This window comes from Lepidothrix coronata, unplaced genomic scaffold (assembly GCF_001604755.1).
Source record: "Lepidothrix coronata isolate B3197 unplaced genomic scaffold, Lepidothrix_coronata-1.0 Scaffold103, whole genome shotgun sequence".
NCBI classification, from domain to species: Eukaryota; Metazoa; Chordata; class Aves; order Passeriformes; family Pipridae; genus Lepidothrix; species Lepidothrix coronata.
In genome coordinates this window covers 1500971-1517639 of record NW_016690283.1, presented here as the reverse complement: position 1 = coordinate 1517639, position 16669 = coordinate 1500971, and the positions used below count along the sequence as shown (strand labels likewise).

At 40.3% G+C, this 16669-nt stretch overlaps 1 protein-coding gene across 2 annotated transcripts in view; it reads right to left on the bottom strand.

Moving 5' to 3' along the window:
• Positions 1-776: 776 nt before the first annotated feature.
• The window catches only part of RALB (RALB Ras like proto-oncogene B), a 57258-nt gene continuing 41365 nt past the window's right edge, over positions 777-16669 (bottom strand). For both annotated transcript variants that reach the window (XM_017823540.1, XM_017823539.1), the window contains 4 exons: positions 11723-11879; positions 10358-10566; positions 7396-7573; positions 777-5249 (listed from right to left, as the gene is read on the bottom strand). In XM_017823540.1, coding sequence (XP_017679029.1) covers positions 5130-5249; positions 7396-7573; positions 10358-10566; positions 11723-11836 — 621 coding nt within the window. In that variant the 5' untranslated portion in view covers positions 11837-11879 and the 3' untranslated portion in view covers positions 777-5129. The remainder of the gene's footprint in view (positions 5250-7395; positions 7574-10357; positions 10567-11722; positions 11880-16669) is intronic.

The following is a 16669-nucleotide window of genomic DNA, read 5'->3' as shown; positions in this document are numbered from 1 at the left end:
CTGTCTGACACTTTTCATGCTACCCTTTCTCTGCCACAGAATATTTTCAAAGATACTTCACTGGAAAGAAGAGCTACATAAACAACCGTGGCAATCTGAAACACAGGGCAAACGCCAGACAAGCACCATGTAAATAAGATTATGTAAATTGCTGTAGTCCTTGGCCAGAAGTCATCAGCTAGGGAATGTTCCACTTCCAACTTGTACAGCAGTGGCAGCAGAAACTGCACCCAAAGTTTACTGTGAATACCATTTCTCTGCCACTGCAAATTAAGTGGCATTAGGTTGCAGTGAGTCTGTCCTGAGCTATCCTGCCTCAGAGACATCTCAGCCTCTCTGCTGCAGTTCATTCATCACAACCCTACACAGAAAATGGATCTGGCACACTCAGAAGACTAAGGACCAGTTTTCCCATACAGCGTTGCTTATTCTGTTATTTGAGCCACAAGACTGAAGAAAAGGGGAAGCAACTCCGTCATTTACACAGTTGATACAAGCTGTCTGATCTAATTAGATTGTGGAAAATTAACTGTGAATGAATCAAACTACTATGTCAGTTCGGTCCCGAAAAACATGCATAACATTTCCAGAAAACCGATGATGAGGGTCTCAGTCACCTCCTCCTCCTCTCCCTTCCCACAGTCTGCAATACCATCTTGTACATATTTGATAGAAAGGTTAGTTCCAGGCACTGAAAGTCAGTGGTTGTCTTGTTCAAGAATTTGGGGATTAGATGTGCTTTTAGAATGCTGTAAAAATCAATAACAAACAAATAGGAAGCTCATTTTTTTTATTATCAATAGTAATACAAATCAGTTGTATTAGCATGATAATGAAAAGTGACCAGTTTTACAGACATTAAAAATGTTTGTGCAAGTTAGAGACAAAGCTCTGAAGCTATGTAAGGAAAAAAATAAGAATTTACATCGTATAGTATAGCATATATAGTTTAGAGGCAGTTTTATTAAGTCTTGCAATCACAATCACTTCCTCTACGCTAAACCTCTCACTTGGTGTTAGAGATAACACCTTCCCCTCCCAAGAGGAACACCTGCCATTTCCATGAAGTGTGGAGATTACAGTGAAAATCAAAGCTTTTTTTGTTCCTCTTCCCTCCTTCTCCCGACTATAAAGTCAACAGGAGGTGAACATTGCAACATATGCTTATAGCAATTAAGGAAAGCTTCTGTCTACATAAGCTCTGAGTTGAACTGATAAACAGTATCCTCTTTTTGAGCAAGAATTGATAGACCTGTTAGGCCCAAATACTGGGTTAATGCTTTGGAAAACTTTCAAAAAAGATCCGAGTGAGCTTTTAGTTAGATGCATTTCCCCCCTACACACCTCTTACTACATTCCAGATTGCAGCTTTGTACCTTAGACCTACAGTATTCTTAAGATTATACTTCAGCCAGATAAGATTCAACTGGAACTTCAGATGGTTATAAACATGTTACTTAAGTTTAATGCCCAGTAAATGTCTGCACACATCTTTCTCTTCATCAAGCCAAGTGTTCACCTAGAAACTGCAGCAAAGGTGTATTAGTCTGTATAGAACACATGGCACACTTCATGCTGCATCTGCACTCCCACCTGGAGAGATGCTCCTCCAGAAAAAAAGAAGAGTCAAGTCTGCCATTGCAATCCTGGAGTTTAATCTGCTTTTTTCATATAATGACTTAGCCCTTGTCTCAGACAGGGGGCTTGTCTCAGATGTTTGCTCTGCTCAAACAAGAAGGAAAACTGGAGCACTTGAATATCCACAGCTAAGCCACATACGGAAGATTGCACATAGCAGTAAACAGTTCCCTGACTTTATGTTAAACCATTATGCAAGAATAATACTTGAATGCTTAAGTGCAAGTGCATAGTCAAGTCTTGCATGACCTCCAGCTTCAAATATCCAGTTACTTGCCTACAGCCATGCTCCAGAATGATTTAAGAGCACAGTATACTAATGAAGAGAAGTCTCGGTCTTTTAACTACTCAACATGCAAAAGGTTGCTAGAATCTTCAGTACAGCCTACAGTTGCCTCAGCTACACATCATGGCTAGCAGGCAGCCACACACCCCCCCTCTTGTCAAAGTCATCCTTATTTGAGGTACCTGATCTGCAGTTATTAATTTCGATTACTAGTGAAAGCTCCACTTACTCTGCTCACAGGAATCCCATTTTATCTCTGTGCCATTTTATATTCACTCCACTCAACCCACCTGATGCTGATGTCCATTGATGTCCAGTGAAGCACACCTGGAAGCCATTCAACAACCCTCAAGTCATATTGCCCCTATTTAGAAGGGCATACATTCAGGCACTTCCACTATAGGAGATGGAGGCAACAGGATTCCAGACCAGGGGACCCTTCCTGGTACAAGTTAGAATGCTTGTTGCCCACTGTTACAAAGTAGGCAAGGTAGCTGCCTCGTTTATCCTGTTTTCAGCTGTAACTGGAAAGTTAAACTGAAGTTTGTCACAAGTACAGAAGAGGAATACTGAAAAGCTGCTTTACTTAGTCTCCAGGCCTGGTTTTTCTGGAGCAGGTGACAAGCACAGAACACTGAAAAGATGCAGCACCAAGCCATTAAGCAGCAAGCACCTTCTCCCAAGTCCATCTCAGTGGTGTAGCTTTATCAGTTGGAACAAAAAAAAAGAAAAATAACCTGAGTGAGAACAGCACATGGACTTTAAGAACACCAGTGGGAGACTTGCTGTTCTGAGAAGAAATTCATCTGTCCTATCAAATACTTTCAGGTACTTTAAGACTAAAGAGATCAAAGGTCAAGGCATGCAAGTCTCTTGAGCCAATACAGCTGAGCTGCTCATTGTGAGCTTTGCTGAGTTCATTATTCATACAGCAAGGACAGTTTATTCAATTTTGTTAAGACACATTTTCCAATCCGCCTCAGAGGGGCTTGACCCAGATAAACTTGTAATATTAACTCAACTGTTGTTTATCCTTTGGGTTAATGAAGGACTTAACCTTTAAGTCTCAACTAAAACCAAACCTAAGTGAGTTGCCTTCCTCCAGGAGAAGACATTCATTTGCTGTATGCACAACATGCACTCAAAATGGACTTTTGTCCATGGAAGTTCAAGAGGAAACTTCGTTAAAGTGTTACAGCTCCCAGTTTCCTATGAGGTGCTTCGGCTTTAGACACCGGTGATACAGCTCAAGCACAAGTTCTGCAACCCAGCAGGTTTCCAGCTTTTGCTTCAGAACAGTATTGTCAAGTTGGCAATTAATTACACTGCTCAAAGAGAAGCATTTCCAGAATTGGTTAACCATTCTTTCTGCCCATAGAAGATAACAGTAACAGAGAAGGAATTTAATTTGACGAGAATGAAGATTACAGCACCTTTTATTTAGTACAGTTTCCCCAATCCAATGAGTTGCCTGACAAGTTGAACTAGTTATGGAAGACAATGAGTTTGTGATAAGTCCCTGTGAAACCTCAGGCCAACAGAGGTTCTGATATCTACCACATCTTACTTTTTTCAAAGTTCAGAGATGGAATGCACAAGAGCAATCTAGTACATGTTAAAAAATATTTTTCAACCTCAAATTACAACATTAAGTACTGAACAGTATTCACTACTCCTTCATTTCAGGGAGAAACACCATTTGTTGATTTAGTGCTGCAGCATGCTTCATTGAACAACTCAGATTACTTTCACCAAGCAACTGTGTTTTGAGAATCCAGTTACAAGCAAGATACAGTCTCTGTTTAAAGTCTCTACTCCTTCAAAGCAGAAGACAGCCACAATTCAGCGAGAGACACCGCAATCAGAAGACTTACTTTTACACGGTGACAGAAGTGTTTTTTTGGCAACTGCACTTAATTTAAACTGCATCAGAAAGCTCAGCTCAGTCAGCTGACAACAGGACCTACTAAGTACTGACTTTTCCATTTCTAGACTGTTTTTGATGAACAATATGTGACCACCATTGCATAACTGACAGCAAAACTCACCACGTGCTAGGTTGCTGTGCATCAGAAACACTACACATAAAATTAACAGTGAGTAATAGATGTGGCAGCTGTTTAACTTCATTTGCTTTTTGACACCATACAACTCACTAGCCAGCTAATCATTGAGAGGTAGCATGTATGCCTCACCTATTCCAAGACATGATTGTGTGATGGGACCCATCCTTACTCAACATTGTTATCTTTAGCAAGACAAGAGACAGATGCAGATGTTCTCACTTTCCAAAATTATCATCACAAGTGTTCCAATATAAACAAAACTGAATAAATCAACACTGATTTCCACTATTCCAGTAGCAGGGAGGGGAAGGATAAGAGATGTAGAGCATAATTGACTCTAGACACAATACATGAAAGAAACCAAGGACAGCATTTCAAGGAGATGGTGACATTATTCCTTTTGAAGAAAGGCTTATAGTCATTTTCTCACCCCATACCACTAATTTAAGGATGAGAAGACAGACCAGCAGGGAGTGCATATAGCCATTATTTAAATATCAATTTTTGCATTGCCTAAATAAGTCTGAATTGAGTCCATAGGCTTGATTCATGAATGCTGTATTGACTAAACAGAACACAGGAGAAAGTTTATTTTGAGTTGACTGTCAACTGTCAGTTGCTATTTCTTACATGGAGTGTGGGGAGGAAGTCAGCAGATTTCAGTGTAAGAAATACCAGTGACAACAGAAGATGGAGACTCAAACCCTTTACCAGGTGTCACATCTAGCCTTTCTGCAGTTTGCACCATCAAGGAGGGCAGCAACAGCGGGAAAGAGTGTTTGAACCTGAACAGCTGTGCTTGTTAAGGCCAGTAGAGGTTCAAGAGAAACACAGTCAGAGAAACATTAGAAGGAAGTTAATACAAAAGTACATTGTGTAACCAAGCAGGACTGTAGTTCTGAAACTGTTTCTAGTTTTGAAAGACACTGGGAAGAAGGAGCCCATTTCAGTTTAAGTAGGCAAAGGTTTTGTTGGATACCAGAAATGGTTTCAAAGTTCTGTTTTCACATTTTGAAGGTGTGATATGCAAAGCAAAAGATAAGGGAGTCAATACAGACTTCCTTTCATGAACCAGCCCTATATCCTTAGTGGTATATTATCCATGCCACCTGTAGATAGATATTTACAGTTCCCAAGCATCACAGTAAGCAACATCTTTCTTTAAAGCTTTTCTTGTTCTTGCCACTTTTCTTGCCGTTCTTGTCTTTGTTTTCTGACATTTTCTTTGCTCTTATTTCTCTCATTAAATCAAAGAATACCTAGGAAGGAAAAATAAAGAAAGATTAAACAAGATCAGCCACCAGAAAGCAGATAAAAACTACTGTATTCAGCAGCAAATAAAGATCCAGCACCATGCTGTACCCAGTACAGCTGAAATGAGTCTAGACACAGATCCCAATAACAAACTCAACATCAGAATTATGTAGTATGTCGAGCAGGGGAAAAAAAGTTGCACAATCTTACCGGGCTATCAAGAAAATTCAATAGGCCTGTTTTAAGAGCTTTTTATGGAATACCATTCTTGCACAAAAGTAGCATTCACAGCTCATGAGAACATTTGTCTGTGCCTAGTAAAAATGTACAGGCAAATCACTCTTGTTAACCATGTAAAGCATTTAGTCCAGTCCCTTCCATGTAGTTACACGTGCACTCTGCTTCATAGTATTCTACTTGGTTTATAATTACAAAGCCACAGCAGTAAAGTGACAGTGTCAGGCACAAAACATTTTCAGACTACGTTGGAAGAAAGATTCAGAGAAAGTTATGCTTTCTTTCCATGTTTCACTGTTGTTTTATCCAAAATTCTAGCTGATTTCAGCCCTGTATGCCTGACATCTAGGTACATACCACTTGAGGTGCAACAGCTGTTTCACTGTAGAGTTATTGGGGAAAATGATTCTTAGGATTACAGAACAAGAGTTTAGTGTCACTTTATAGGATTAGGGTGCTTTGTTTTGTTTTTTTTCCAGTGGGGAACTTTCAAGTCTTTGATACTTGGAAACAACACCATGCTACTGATCAGAAATAGATTAGTTTATCTTTCAAAACCCTCAAGATTTTTTTAATCTGTCACTGTGTCAATGCACAATCCTCACAAAGACCAATAAATTGTCTTACTATACACAAAACTGCTCATATAGAGGATAACCAGTATGTCACACGAGCTAGGTAGAAGACCTATTACAGCAAGTCCAGATCACCCTGCTAGTACACTGCAGACACACAGCTCCATTGCTGTTAATCCCAACTGAACAGAGAGTTTAAGTACAAAACAGGTTTGCCATTTGCTAGTAATATGAGATAGACTTGCCTTTGTCTGTGAGCTAAGTATTCGTGTTTTACTACATCACTCAGTTTATGCAACTGACTGTGACTTTCTAGTAACATTCTGCAAGTCAAAATGGTTCTTTACCCTACTGAAATTTTGCCGTGCCCTTTATAACCAAAAGGTCTCAATTCAAGAGTTTCATATACATAGTTTTAATGAGAGAAGGAGTTCCTATTAGTAACTTATGCACCAACAGCATTTCCATTAGTGAACTAATATAGACTAGAAGAACAGAAAGCTGTTTAGGAGAACTTAAGAGTACAGCTAGCTGTAAGTTTTTTATCCAAAGAGAAAACTGCTTAAAATTTGTAATTTTTAAACAAATGCATATTAGCAAGACACCTTTGGAGTCCTCCGGGTGCACAACAGTAATTTCAGATTATCTTCTGTGGATGGGTTAAGTAAAAAGGCAACCTTTTCTTCAAGAAGCCCTCACTACATACAAAATCAAGGGGATGACTGAAACTTATTTTTTCCCCTATACTGGACAAATACTCTATAGTTGTAAATCATCTGTCCTCTGGAATAGCCCACCACCACTGTTTATGCAAGAAACCAGCCACAGAATAATGGGAAAATATTAATCCTATATCAGCATGGACAAGTCAAAACAGGACAGGGACACAGCAAGAAGAGTTCTCACAATTCAAAGTAGTCTTGGCAGAAAACAAGAATAAAGTCTTTAAGATTAACCACACTATACGCAGCTTTACAGGGAAGTGGGGACAATTTCTAAGTGTCCATAGCTTGTTATTTATTGGTGTTATAAATGGGACACAGCCTATAAACAAAATAACCATACTTCAGGGAATCCTCAGAACTGTTTACCCCCTGTATTATTGAAAAGCTATTGGTTCAGGTACAAACAGCTAAAACAAGACAATAGCATTAACTTGTTCCAGATCTCAGGTTCCTCTAAGCTAGGTATTTGGTTAAGTGTACACATTCCAGTAAATTTTTTTTTTTTAATATACTAGGCTTTCAGAAGTCAAACTGTGGATTTGCTCTTGTCCCAGCAAGAATCAGATATTAAACCAGCAGCAATGATCTAATTGAGCAGATGTCATTTGTCTTACCTTATCTACATTCGCTCTAGTTTTGGCAGAGGTTTCTACGTACTGCACCCCCCATTCCTCTGCCTTACTTCTGGCCTCTTCTACAGGCACTTGTCTGCGCTCCTCCAAGTCAGATTTGTTTCCCACTACCAGTAAAGGAATTTTATCCTCTTCAGCCTTCACACGCAGGATCTGTTCCCTAATGCATCAGGTATTCAAAATAAAAATATCTGTGTCAGTAGTAGCAACAAAACTCCCACACTTACCAGGAGTGGCTCAAGCGGTCTGCACATTACTAGTGTCTACAACACAGCATTTCTCAACAGTTGGACACACACTTTAAAATTATTCCAAGGTTAACATACTAATGCTATGGGCTTTACACTACTGAAAGCCTAACACTTCCAGGAAGGCAGTTTTACCATTTAGTTAGTGAGTAATCAGACTCTAATAAAGAAGAGCAGTGAGGCAGAAGAGCTACTGGCAACAGGAGTTCATATTTGAACGAGGAAAAGAGTATATAAGTGCCATGTTTGCCAAGTTCCACCTTGGCATCCAGTCACCATATTCAATTCACAGTCTGGATCACATCTCAGTATAGGTCTTGGCAACATAAAGTCTTTGCCAAGGCAATCGGTTGGGAACAGCCTAAGTAGCTGGCAGAGATCATTCCTAAAATGGTACCTAAACCCTACACAGTGTTACTATGCAGTGCTGAAATAAAGTATTAGCAAACCTTCCTGCTTCAAAGACTCTAAGAAGATATTTGAACCATCAGCATTAATCTTGCTATCCTCTGTCATGCTAAGAGGACCTATCAGCATCCAGGAAAGGAGATGGAGTGATGTTGCATACCAGTCTAAGTCTGTGCTATTACTGGAGTAAAACATAGGTTGAGACCAGACTGACACGTGCTGCTGTCCATCTAGGACACTGGGAAACTCTACCAGTCTGCAGCTATTTTTAGATGGCTTCATTTTGTTATGAACAAGAGCCAAACTAGGCATGAGCATGGTGGTACACCCTCCAATCCTGCTGAGTTACCATACTGCTTCAGATGCCTGCATTTTCCATCCACAAAATAACAACGTATGGAGAGTACATGAGACTCTAAAAGAGCGTTAACACTGGAGCAGACAATCTGCTATTGCATTCAACTGCACCTTCACAAATTTTCAGATTACAGAGGCACTGAAGGCAAGCACTGAATGCATTGCATCAGCAGGAGAGCTGAAGTTTAAAAACAAGACCATAGCTTGTTCAGTATTCAATTTTTTCATAGTTTTAGAATTGTGGAAGTTAAAGGATCAATAACAGCACTCTGCAGTTTGGCCTGTGATGCTGGTGCCTCATACTACCCATTCCCCACTCCTTCCTGGGCCAAGGAGCTGGTTCTTGCATGTCAGCCTAGCTAAGTATTCTATTTAACTAATTTCACTATTTAGTTACTTCTGAACCATTGAAAAGTACGAGATTTGCATCTCAAAGCTTTTAAGTCTTTCTTGCTCATCTTTAGGACTAGCATTGCTTTTCATTGTTCTGTTGTGCTGGAATTTTGAACTAAAATACAGTTAATCTAGTTACGGAAGTCTGACAAAAAAGCCAAACTGCCAAGATAAACACTCCTACTCTTTTTCATCCTAAGCCCTAAATCTTGGGTTTAACCTTATATTTCACTTACGCACACAAGCCAAAACCCAAGCTGGGTGCTTCCAAGTGTCTCGTTTTCTTTCTCTTCTTTTTAGTGTTATCTGACCTTTTCCTCCATCTTATGCTAGAAAGAGTCCTAGTATTCAGTTTTGCAGTCCTACAACAGTTCAACTCTTGGCTTCTTTCAGTGCACCAGTTAGGCAAAGCAGATCTGCTCAGTTTGCTCTGTGTGCCCCATGACTGTCAGCTTTCTGAAGCTGAGCAAAGTCACAAAAATATTATGTGACGAAGGAACACTATTTTTATACCTCTTAAAAGATTTTGTGGTCTTCCAATGCTGTTAGAACAGTATAATATGTTAAAAACCTGGACCAAAGTCCTGGAGTACAAGGGGAGATTGCCATCACTTTATGAAAAACCTAGATTTAGGTATCTACCTTAGTTCCAGCACTTGCATTACCAATTAGTATCTGTTAACCTTGTAGCACTGAAGCAAAGGGAACATAAGGCAGACAGACAGAGAGCTTTTTTTCTGGCAAACTAAGGAACTCTTAACACTTTCCCTGTGTTTTGGGAAGTTTTCCTGCAAGTTATACAGCTGTCCTAGGTAATCTCCAGATTATCTTCTACAGTGAGGCAACAGGTATTATCAAATAACAGTAAGAACACTTGCCCTGAAGAACCTGGCTACATGAATTCTAAACCAGAACAATGATTTAAAACCTTTTTTTTACACCACACTACACAAGTAGTTTCTGTGCTCAATCTGGTGTCAATTTTTACATTAGAACTGCTAATCCCAAGAACAAAAATGGAAATGCCTACTACTACCGTGCGTCTTTCTAGGAATACGTCTGCCTACAATAGCACATCTTGGCTGCCAACCCTTGTTTGGCACCAATCCACACCTGAGAGTGGAGGCTAATCCTTCCTTTCCTTAGAGCACCTGCTTCTAACAGTAAGCAATACAGTGTCTGAAACCTGGCCAAAAGACAGACTTAATTCCAGAAGTACTGCTCTAAGATAATTAAACTTCACATCCATGAAGACTGAAAATTGGCTTGAATATGCCTGTTTTAGGAGTCCAAGAATCTGTTACTTGCCTGAAGTTGCTGCTGGCATAATGTACTCATAAGCTGTAGGCATGAAGACAACTAGAGCCAGAGGCTGAAGACTGTGGTTTAGGTTACCAGTTACTGAGAGTCAAACGGTCAGGTGTCACTTTTATTGACCAAACGGTAACAAAGGATAAAGAGCTGTAGCTTTTAAGCAGAGTTGTCAGAGCAACACAGGAACCAGGTATTTTCCCCTGCCTGGGAGAGAAACTACTTACCGAAACTCTGCTGTTGCTGTGAAGGATTCATGCTCTGTTATTGAAAAGACTAGAAGAAACCCTTCCCCGCTGCGGAAATAGTTATCTCTGATAGCTGCATAATCCTCCTGTCCTGCTGTGTCCAGAATGTCTATCTGAACTTCTTCACCATCCAGAACTACTTTCTTTCTGTAGCTGTCAGCCTTGGTAGGTTCATAGTCTTCTACAAACTGAGGGTGACAAGAAAAGGATTAGTGTTTAGAATTACTGTCAAACAGTCTCCATATTTGTCCATATCCCCTCTTTCACTTCAGTGACACTTAAATTCCCCAAAACCTTCTCATAATTCAGCCAGATACTATGTTCCACCACTTTTTTCTTTTTTTAGTTTTACTATAAAAAGCAAATTATTTAAGCACTTAATACATCAAAGAGCCTGTTTGCCAAGTCAAGAGAAACTTGCTACACAAAACACTGTTCAGCAACTTTGGTACAATTTAAGAACAGAGATGCAGTATAAGCTACCAGCAACCTGCTGGCATTATCTAGATTTCACACTTCAAGAAAATGCATCTGAATGTACTTCAGGTACAGGTGTATGAAGCTTTAACAGGTGTAGATGAGAGCATCCAGCTGCTGAACATGAAAACCTGCTCCATAATTGCAGAAGGCACTTACTTTAGTCCACTCAGTTGATCGCTCTCACAAAGCCACTGCCAGTTCAGCTTGTAGTTCTGTGCTGACAGCACACATCCAACATAGGCTCTTTGCCTCTCCACCTCCTTTCTCTCAGCCTCAGAGTATAAGAGGCTGTACCATGAGCCCAATTAAGCTGGCTGGCCTTCATTAATGACTACATCACCTGTTCAGATACTCACATGGCTATACTATATGTGAACACCTATAGATAAATGCTAACTTTTGGATTACAGGATCATGTATTACTTCACATACTAGTCTGGACTGTCTAATCTAGCCTTCTGTATACCAGTATGGTAGAATTCATGCTATGAACATGCCTACTTCATCGCTTGGCTCAGAATGAGCTACAATGTTTACTTCTGATTTCAGCCTTAACTGATCTAAAAGTAATGGCAACAAAATTAAAGTTCAACTCCAACTGGTAACAGCTTCTGCACATGCAGACAAGAACTGCACATTATGCATGGCTTCTGTAGACTGCTCCTTCATTAATAAGCAAAAATTTTGTCACCTTTAGCCAAAGATTTTCCCAGAGGGCACACTTCCTACATTCCTACCTTCTGCTCCTGCCAGTCAGGTCATCAAGTCTTTCGCTAATTACATTTAGTTCCCCTTTCCCACAAAAACAGATTTAGTAAACTGTATGAATTTGTGCTTTATTGAAGCTGAACCAAAGTTACTTACCTCATCATACATAAATTGAAGTGTGAGTGCAGATTTGCCCACACCTCCACTGCCAACCATGATTACTTTATGGAGGGCCAAGGAACTCTGGTTCTTGCTCTTGCTGGCAGCCATTGTCCTGCTTGCCACAGATCAAGTGCCAGGCAACCAACTAGATCTGCAGACAGAAGAAACACAGTCACCATCCGTGACATTGGTGACATCATGGTAACATGCTGGTAAAGTGTCTCACCAGTGCTGAAAGACCAGATTAAAACCCTGCCCAGCAAGTTTAAAGAATGGGCCACTTCAATGCACTAGCAAGCAAAACATTTCTAAAGTATGAGTAGGACAAGGTAGTAGAACAAAAACCTTCTATTTGTGACTATTAATTAAAGTGTCAAAAGTTTCTAACAAGCCATTCCTATTCTTAAGTCCATCTTACGAGACCGCTGTCTAGAGCAGTTTCCAAGGAAAACCCTACTTTCACAAACAACATGAAATTAAGCGGTTTTTATTGTTCTTGTTTTAAGGCTTTACACCTTTCCAAAATATTTCTTTAATGTTGACACAGCTATACCTTAGATCTGCTTATAGGTAGAAATCTGGTTTTTGATCTCCTCCCTACGTAGGCTCAGAAAAAAGCAGAGATACACAGTAAATTGGCAGCAACAAGTTGCAGAAAGTCTTATGACATGGCATTAGCATTTATTTTACACTCTTCCTGCCTTTTGATGCTGCAAATCCAATTTGCTTTGGGGAAAAAAAAAAAAGTCCTGCTTTACTGCAAGAAAGTCTCAGTTCCTATTCCTCTCCTGATATTGCAAAGCCATGAAGGAGTAAGCTGCAATAAACAAGCCCTAGCTAACGAGCCTTTGTTTGTGAGTTATGCAAGCCTAGTAATTAAGCGCTGGAGACTTCTTAAAAATAATACTGCTTTTTTTGTTTGTTTGTTTTTTTAAGAGTAGCTGGACACGGTAGTTGTACCAGAAGCTCAAGCAGTAGCTGCCCCGCTGATTAGCACAGAGCAGCATCTCTAAGGACAGCACATTGAGGACAAAAGCAGAAGTAACTGATACAAAAAGATGTGACACTAGTCAGGATTTCCACATAGAAAAAAAACCCCAATATGCGTATTTCAGACACACCATAGTATAATGGAAATGCTTATAAGATATAAGGGGTAGCAGTCCTTCTGTCCTCAGAGCACAACAAAGGACTCCAGCTGTTCATATCCTGGTGGAGTGTTGCAAGGAGACCAGCAGACTGTTCCGAAAGCACTGCTGTAACAAGTGGCTATATCAGCCTTGATTTACAGCAGCACGCTTTAATCCAGAAGCACAGAAGCAATGGGCCTACCAGGAGTCTCAGTTTTGCCTGGACACATCTACTCCAGAAAGACACTGGAACTGCCACACCAACACCATCAAGTCCTACTGTATGGAAATACAAGGCCTACAGTAGAAGTTATTGAGCACTTCATTGGAAAAAACTTCATGGCAACCAGCTACCCTAAACAAAATTAACCAGAGACTAAGGGATCATCAGCTACAAACATGACTATTTAGCCTGGAAAGGGGCCTTTGGATGCTGTTCAGTCCGAATTTTCCCCTTAAAGCAGTTTGCTTCAAGCAACCAAGTTCATGTGTCCTGTGTTTTGAGCCTGACAATTACATGGCTAGCCTGGACAACTTCCCCTGGGGTACACTGATGGCAATGATTTATTCCCCCCTTGTCATAACTTGATGTTCTGAAAAGCAACAAATCAAACTAAGTTCTCATTGACTACTGCATACAAGAACAAACATGCCAACAATCAAGAACTGCCCTCAGGACAGCATTTTCAAACATCTGAGCAGCAGTATTTTTCCATGCAGAGCTTTTTACTCACACCTCTTTGCTACATACATTTAGTACAGTAATGCAAATTAATCATCTTTAAAGGTTCATTCAGCGATAAACATTGGTAAGTGAAGACAGATATTTTCCCCTGGTAATCTTCTCTATTTTGTTATACATCAGCTCCCTCATCCAGGACACTCCTTAGTACAGAAATGGGATGTGACTCCTACTTCTCCACAGGTTTTCCCCGTACCGTGCAAAACCACATTTGTTGGGGACAGTGAATTCAGCCTTTGTACAGACATTCTAAATCAGAAGAAGATTGCAAGATTGGTTTTTAATTCTTAGTCACCAGAGAGGAAAAGAACAGAGCTCCCTGCCAGGGGAATGTGGAAAAACTGGGAGAAAACACAACAGGCAGCATCTGAACTCTAGAAGTTGTTGCTGAAAGGTTTGCTTTGCCTATGGTCAACATGGTAAACTAGAATTCAGCTTGCTTGCACATACACACTCAGGGCATAAAAGCTACAGATTGACCACACAATGAGTTAGTTTGGGGACTTTCTGTGTTCCCAAAATAACACAGCTTGCTCTTGGTAAGTTGTAGAGAATTCTGTTTCGTCCTAGTTCAAGAGTAGTCTGTCCTGACAGTAGTAGATAAGCTGCTTTCTGGAGAAGCCAAGTGACCCTTAGCTACTTTTCACTGTAATTGTCATATGGTCATAATAAAAGAATAGCTGCCTTTTAGGTAAAATACTGACAAACTTGATTCAGTACAAGATCATCATAGAGGTAAGCGAAGAGAATATTTAAATGCTTCCTTCGCCACCCTGCCTCAACTGGCCAGTAGCAACTGCAAGGTCTGTCTTACAGTATTACTTGGCTTGTAATCAAAGTATACTATTAAACAAAACCCATCCAGTAGAATATAAATTTACAGTTCAATTGCATCTAAAGCTCTTAATGACCAAGGTACTTGATCTTCCCTGCAGAGCTGTTACAAGTGCCACTTGAATTTTTCAGAGCATCAGGACTGCATGAACCCTCTGAATGCAGGAGTACACTCACAACACAGCCCCGATGTTGTACACACTCAGTGAGGTCCCAGAAGCTTCACACAAAGCGTCTCTTCTTTGGTGGCAGCAGAGGGAGCGTGGCCCCCTCCAGCCCCAGCGCACCCAGGCAGTACAGAGGACAAGGCAAGGCTGGAGCAGTGTGACACAGGATTGATACAGGCAGTGTCAGTGCAGAAGTACCAGTGCTTGCAGAACAACAGGCTGAAAGCACATCATTGGTTCAGAAAGGGGCACGGTGAGATTTTAATAGGAATAATCTAACAGAACAAGAGAAGGCATCGGAGCCAACTGTTTGTTTACTTGTATTTCCACCTCTGCAGCCCAAGAAACAGTTTACACACCATGGTTCAAAGCTCACATCTAACAGTTCCTTGAGGTTAAAAAAAATAATCTGTTAACACAAGTGGAAGCTCTTTCCTCAGCCATCTCTGAGTAAGGAAGGATGAATTTTCTTCCTATTCTGCAGATTAAATATCCTTGAGGCAATCAAGACACTGACAATAACTCATCTGTTCACAGGAAAGCAAGTCTTGGGAAATCCAACCACCAAAAATGCAGCAGTGTCTAGAAGAATCTGTGACGGTTTCAGCTGCTTTAAAACATCACTCAATTACCTTCAGTTTAAGGTAATGTAAATTTGAAGCAAAGAGTCTTAATACACCTGCTGAAGAGCTCACTCTGAATAAGTGTCCAAACAAGACACCTAATGCTGTGATAAGTATCCCTCCTCTCCCACATTGCTTTTTAGTTGTTGTTTGGGTACGGTTTATTTCCAGCAAGATTTACCCTCCTCTGACAGGAAGCCAAGCAATCCAGTGTATGGCAGTAAGTCAATCTATTTAATTTCCATCTGTCATTTTACCCTCAAGTTTAATGACACCATGTTGAACTTCGCAAGCTAACTGTCATAAGCTCTAAAAAAATTCAACAAAAAAAAGGCCCTGACCTTCTGAAAGGTTGGGGTTTTTTTGGAGGAGGGGAAGGGAAGGGAGCAGAGGGTGGGCGGTTTCTTCTGGTTACGGTTCATCCTGCTTTGAAATAAAGTACTAGACAGACACCATGTCAGAGAACAAACTTTTTCAGGCAGTCTTTCATCTTTAAGAAATCAGAAGTAATTACCTGCTTCATCTGTTTTAGAAGATAAGGATTAAGCCATTGACTTGATAACTCTACATTTATTTTATAATAGGTAACACAAAGCCCTATGCACAATAGGAGCTTTGTGATGCTAGTGAAAGATGCTCTTCAGACCAAGAAAGGAAGATTACACCAGCCAGAGGCTGCCCACATGAAGCAGACCAGGATCTACAAATCAAACCACAGGAGTTACTAATCAGCTGTTTTGATTTAGACTTCTGAAGGTCTGTTCTTGGTCACAGGACTAATCAAACCATGCCATCTCCAGTGTAAGATACCTAACCCTAAGCTCAGCAATTATTTCAGCCTCCCCTTGTCTTATCTGTTTAGATCATGACTTCTCCAGGTTAACTAAGGCCCCCTGCACAATGTTGTGTCATTCTTGGCTGGTCCCTCGAAACTGAGCACTTCAAGGCAATTGTTTATAAACATCTTAATAAACTCCTTTCAAACTGCTTTTTCTCCACCCTCTCCTCAACATAAACAGTTAAACTGCTCAGAACACAGTTTACAAACAGGACTGGTTTACCTAACACCAAGACTCAAAGGCTATAACTGAATAACTCCACAGATTTCAAAACACACCACGCTTTTACATCCCTTTTTGCTTCACGTGCATTAAGACTCCACAGTTATACATCACTTAAAGGAAAAAGCACTTGTCACTTCACAAGAAAGGAGCCCATTCTGCAACAGCCCATGCAAATACACAAGAAAAAAACACGAGAAGCTTCACTAAGGCTACGAGAAGCTTCACTAAGGCTACGTGTTTTCAAATAAATATTCTGTTACTAAATAAATAAAAAAAAATTCTAGACCCCTCCAAAGGCTTTAATTGGAATTGCTTCCAGTTCTTCCATTCAGTTTGAGATTTAAAACTGAAATAAAGCTCTAATCTCAAAATTGCTGAGAT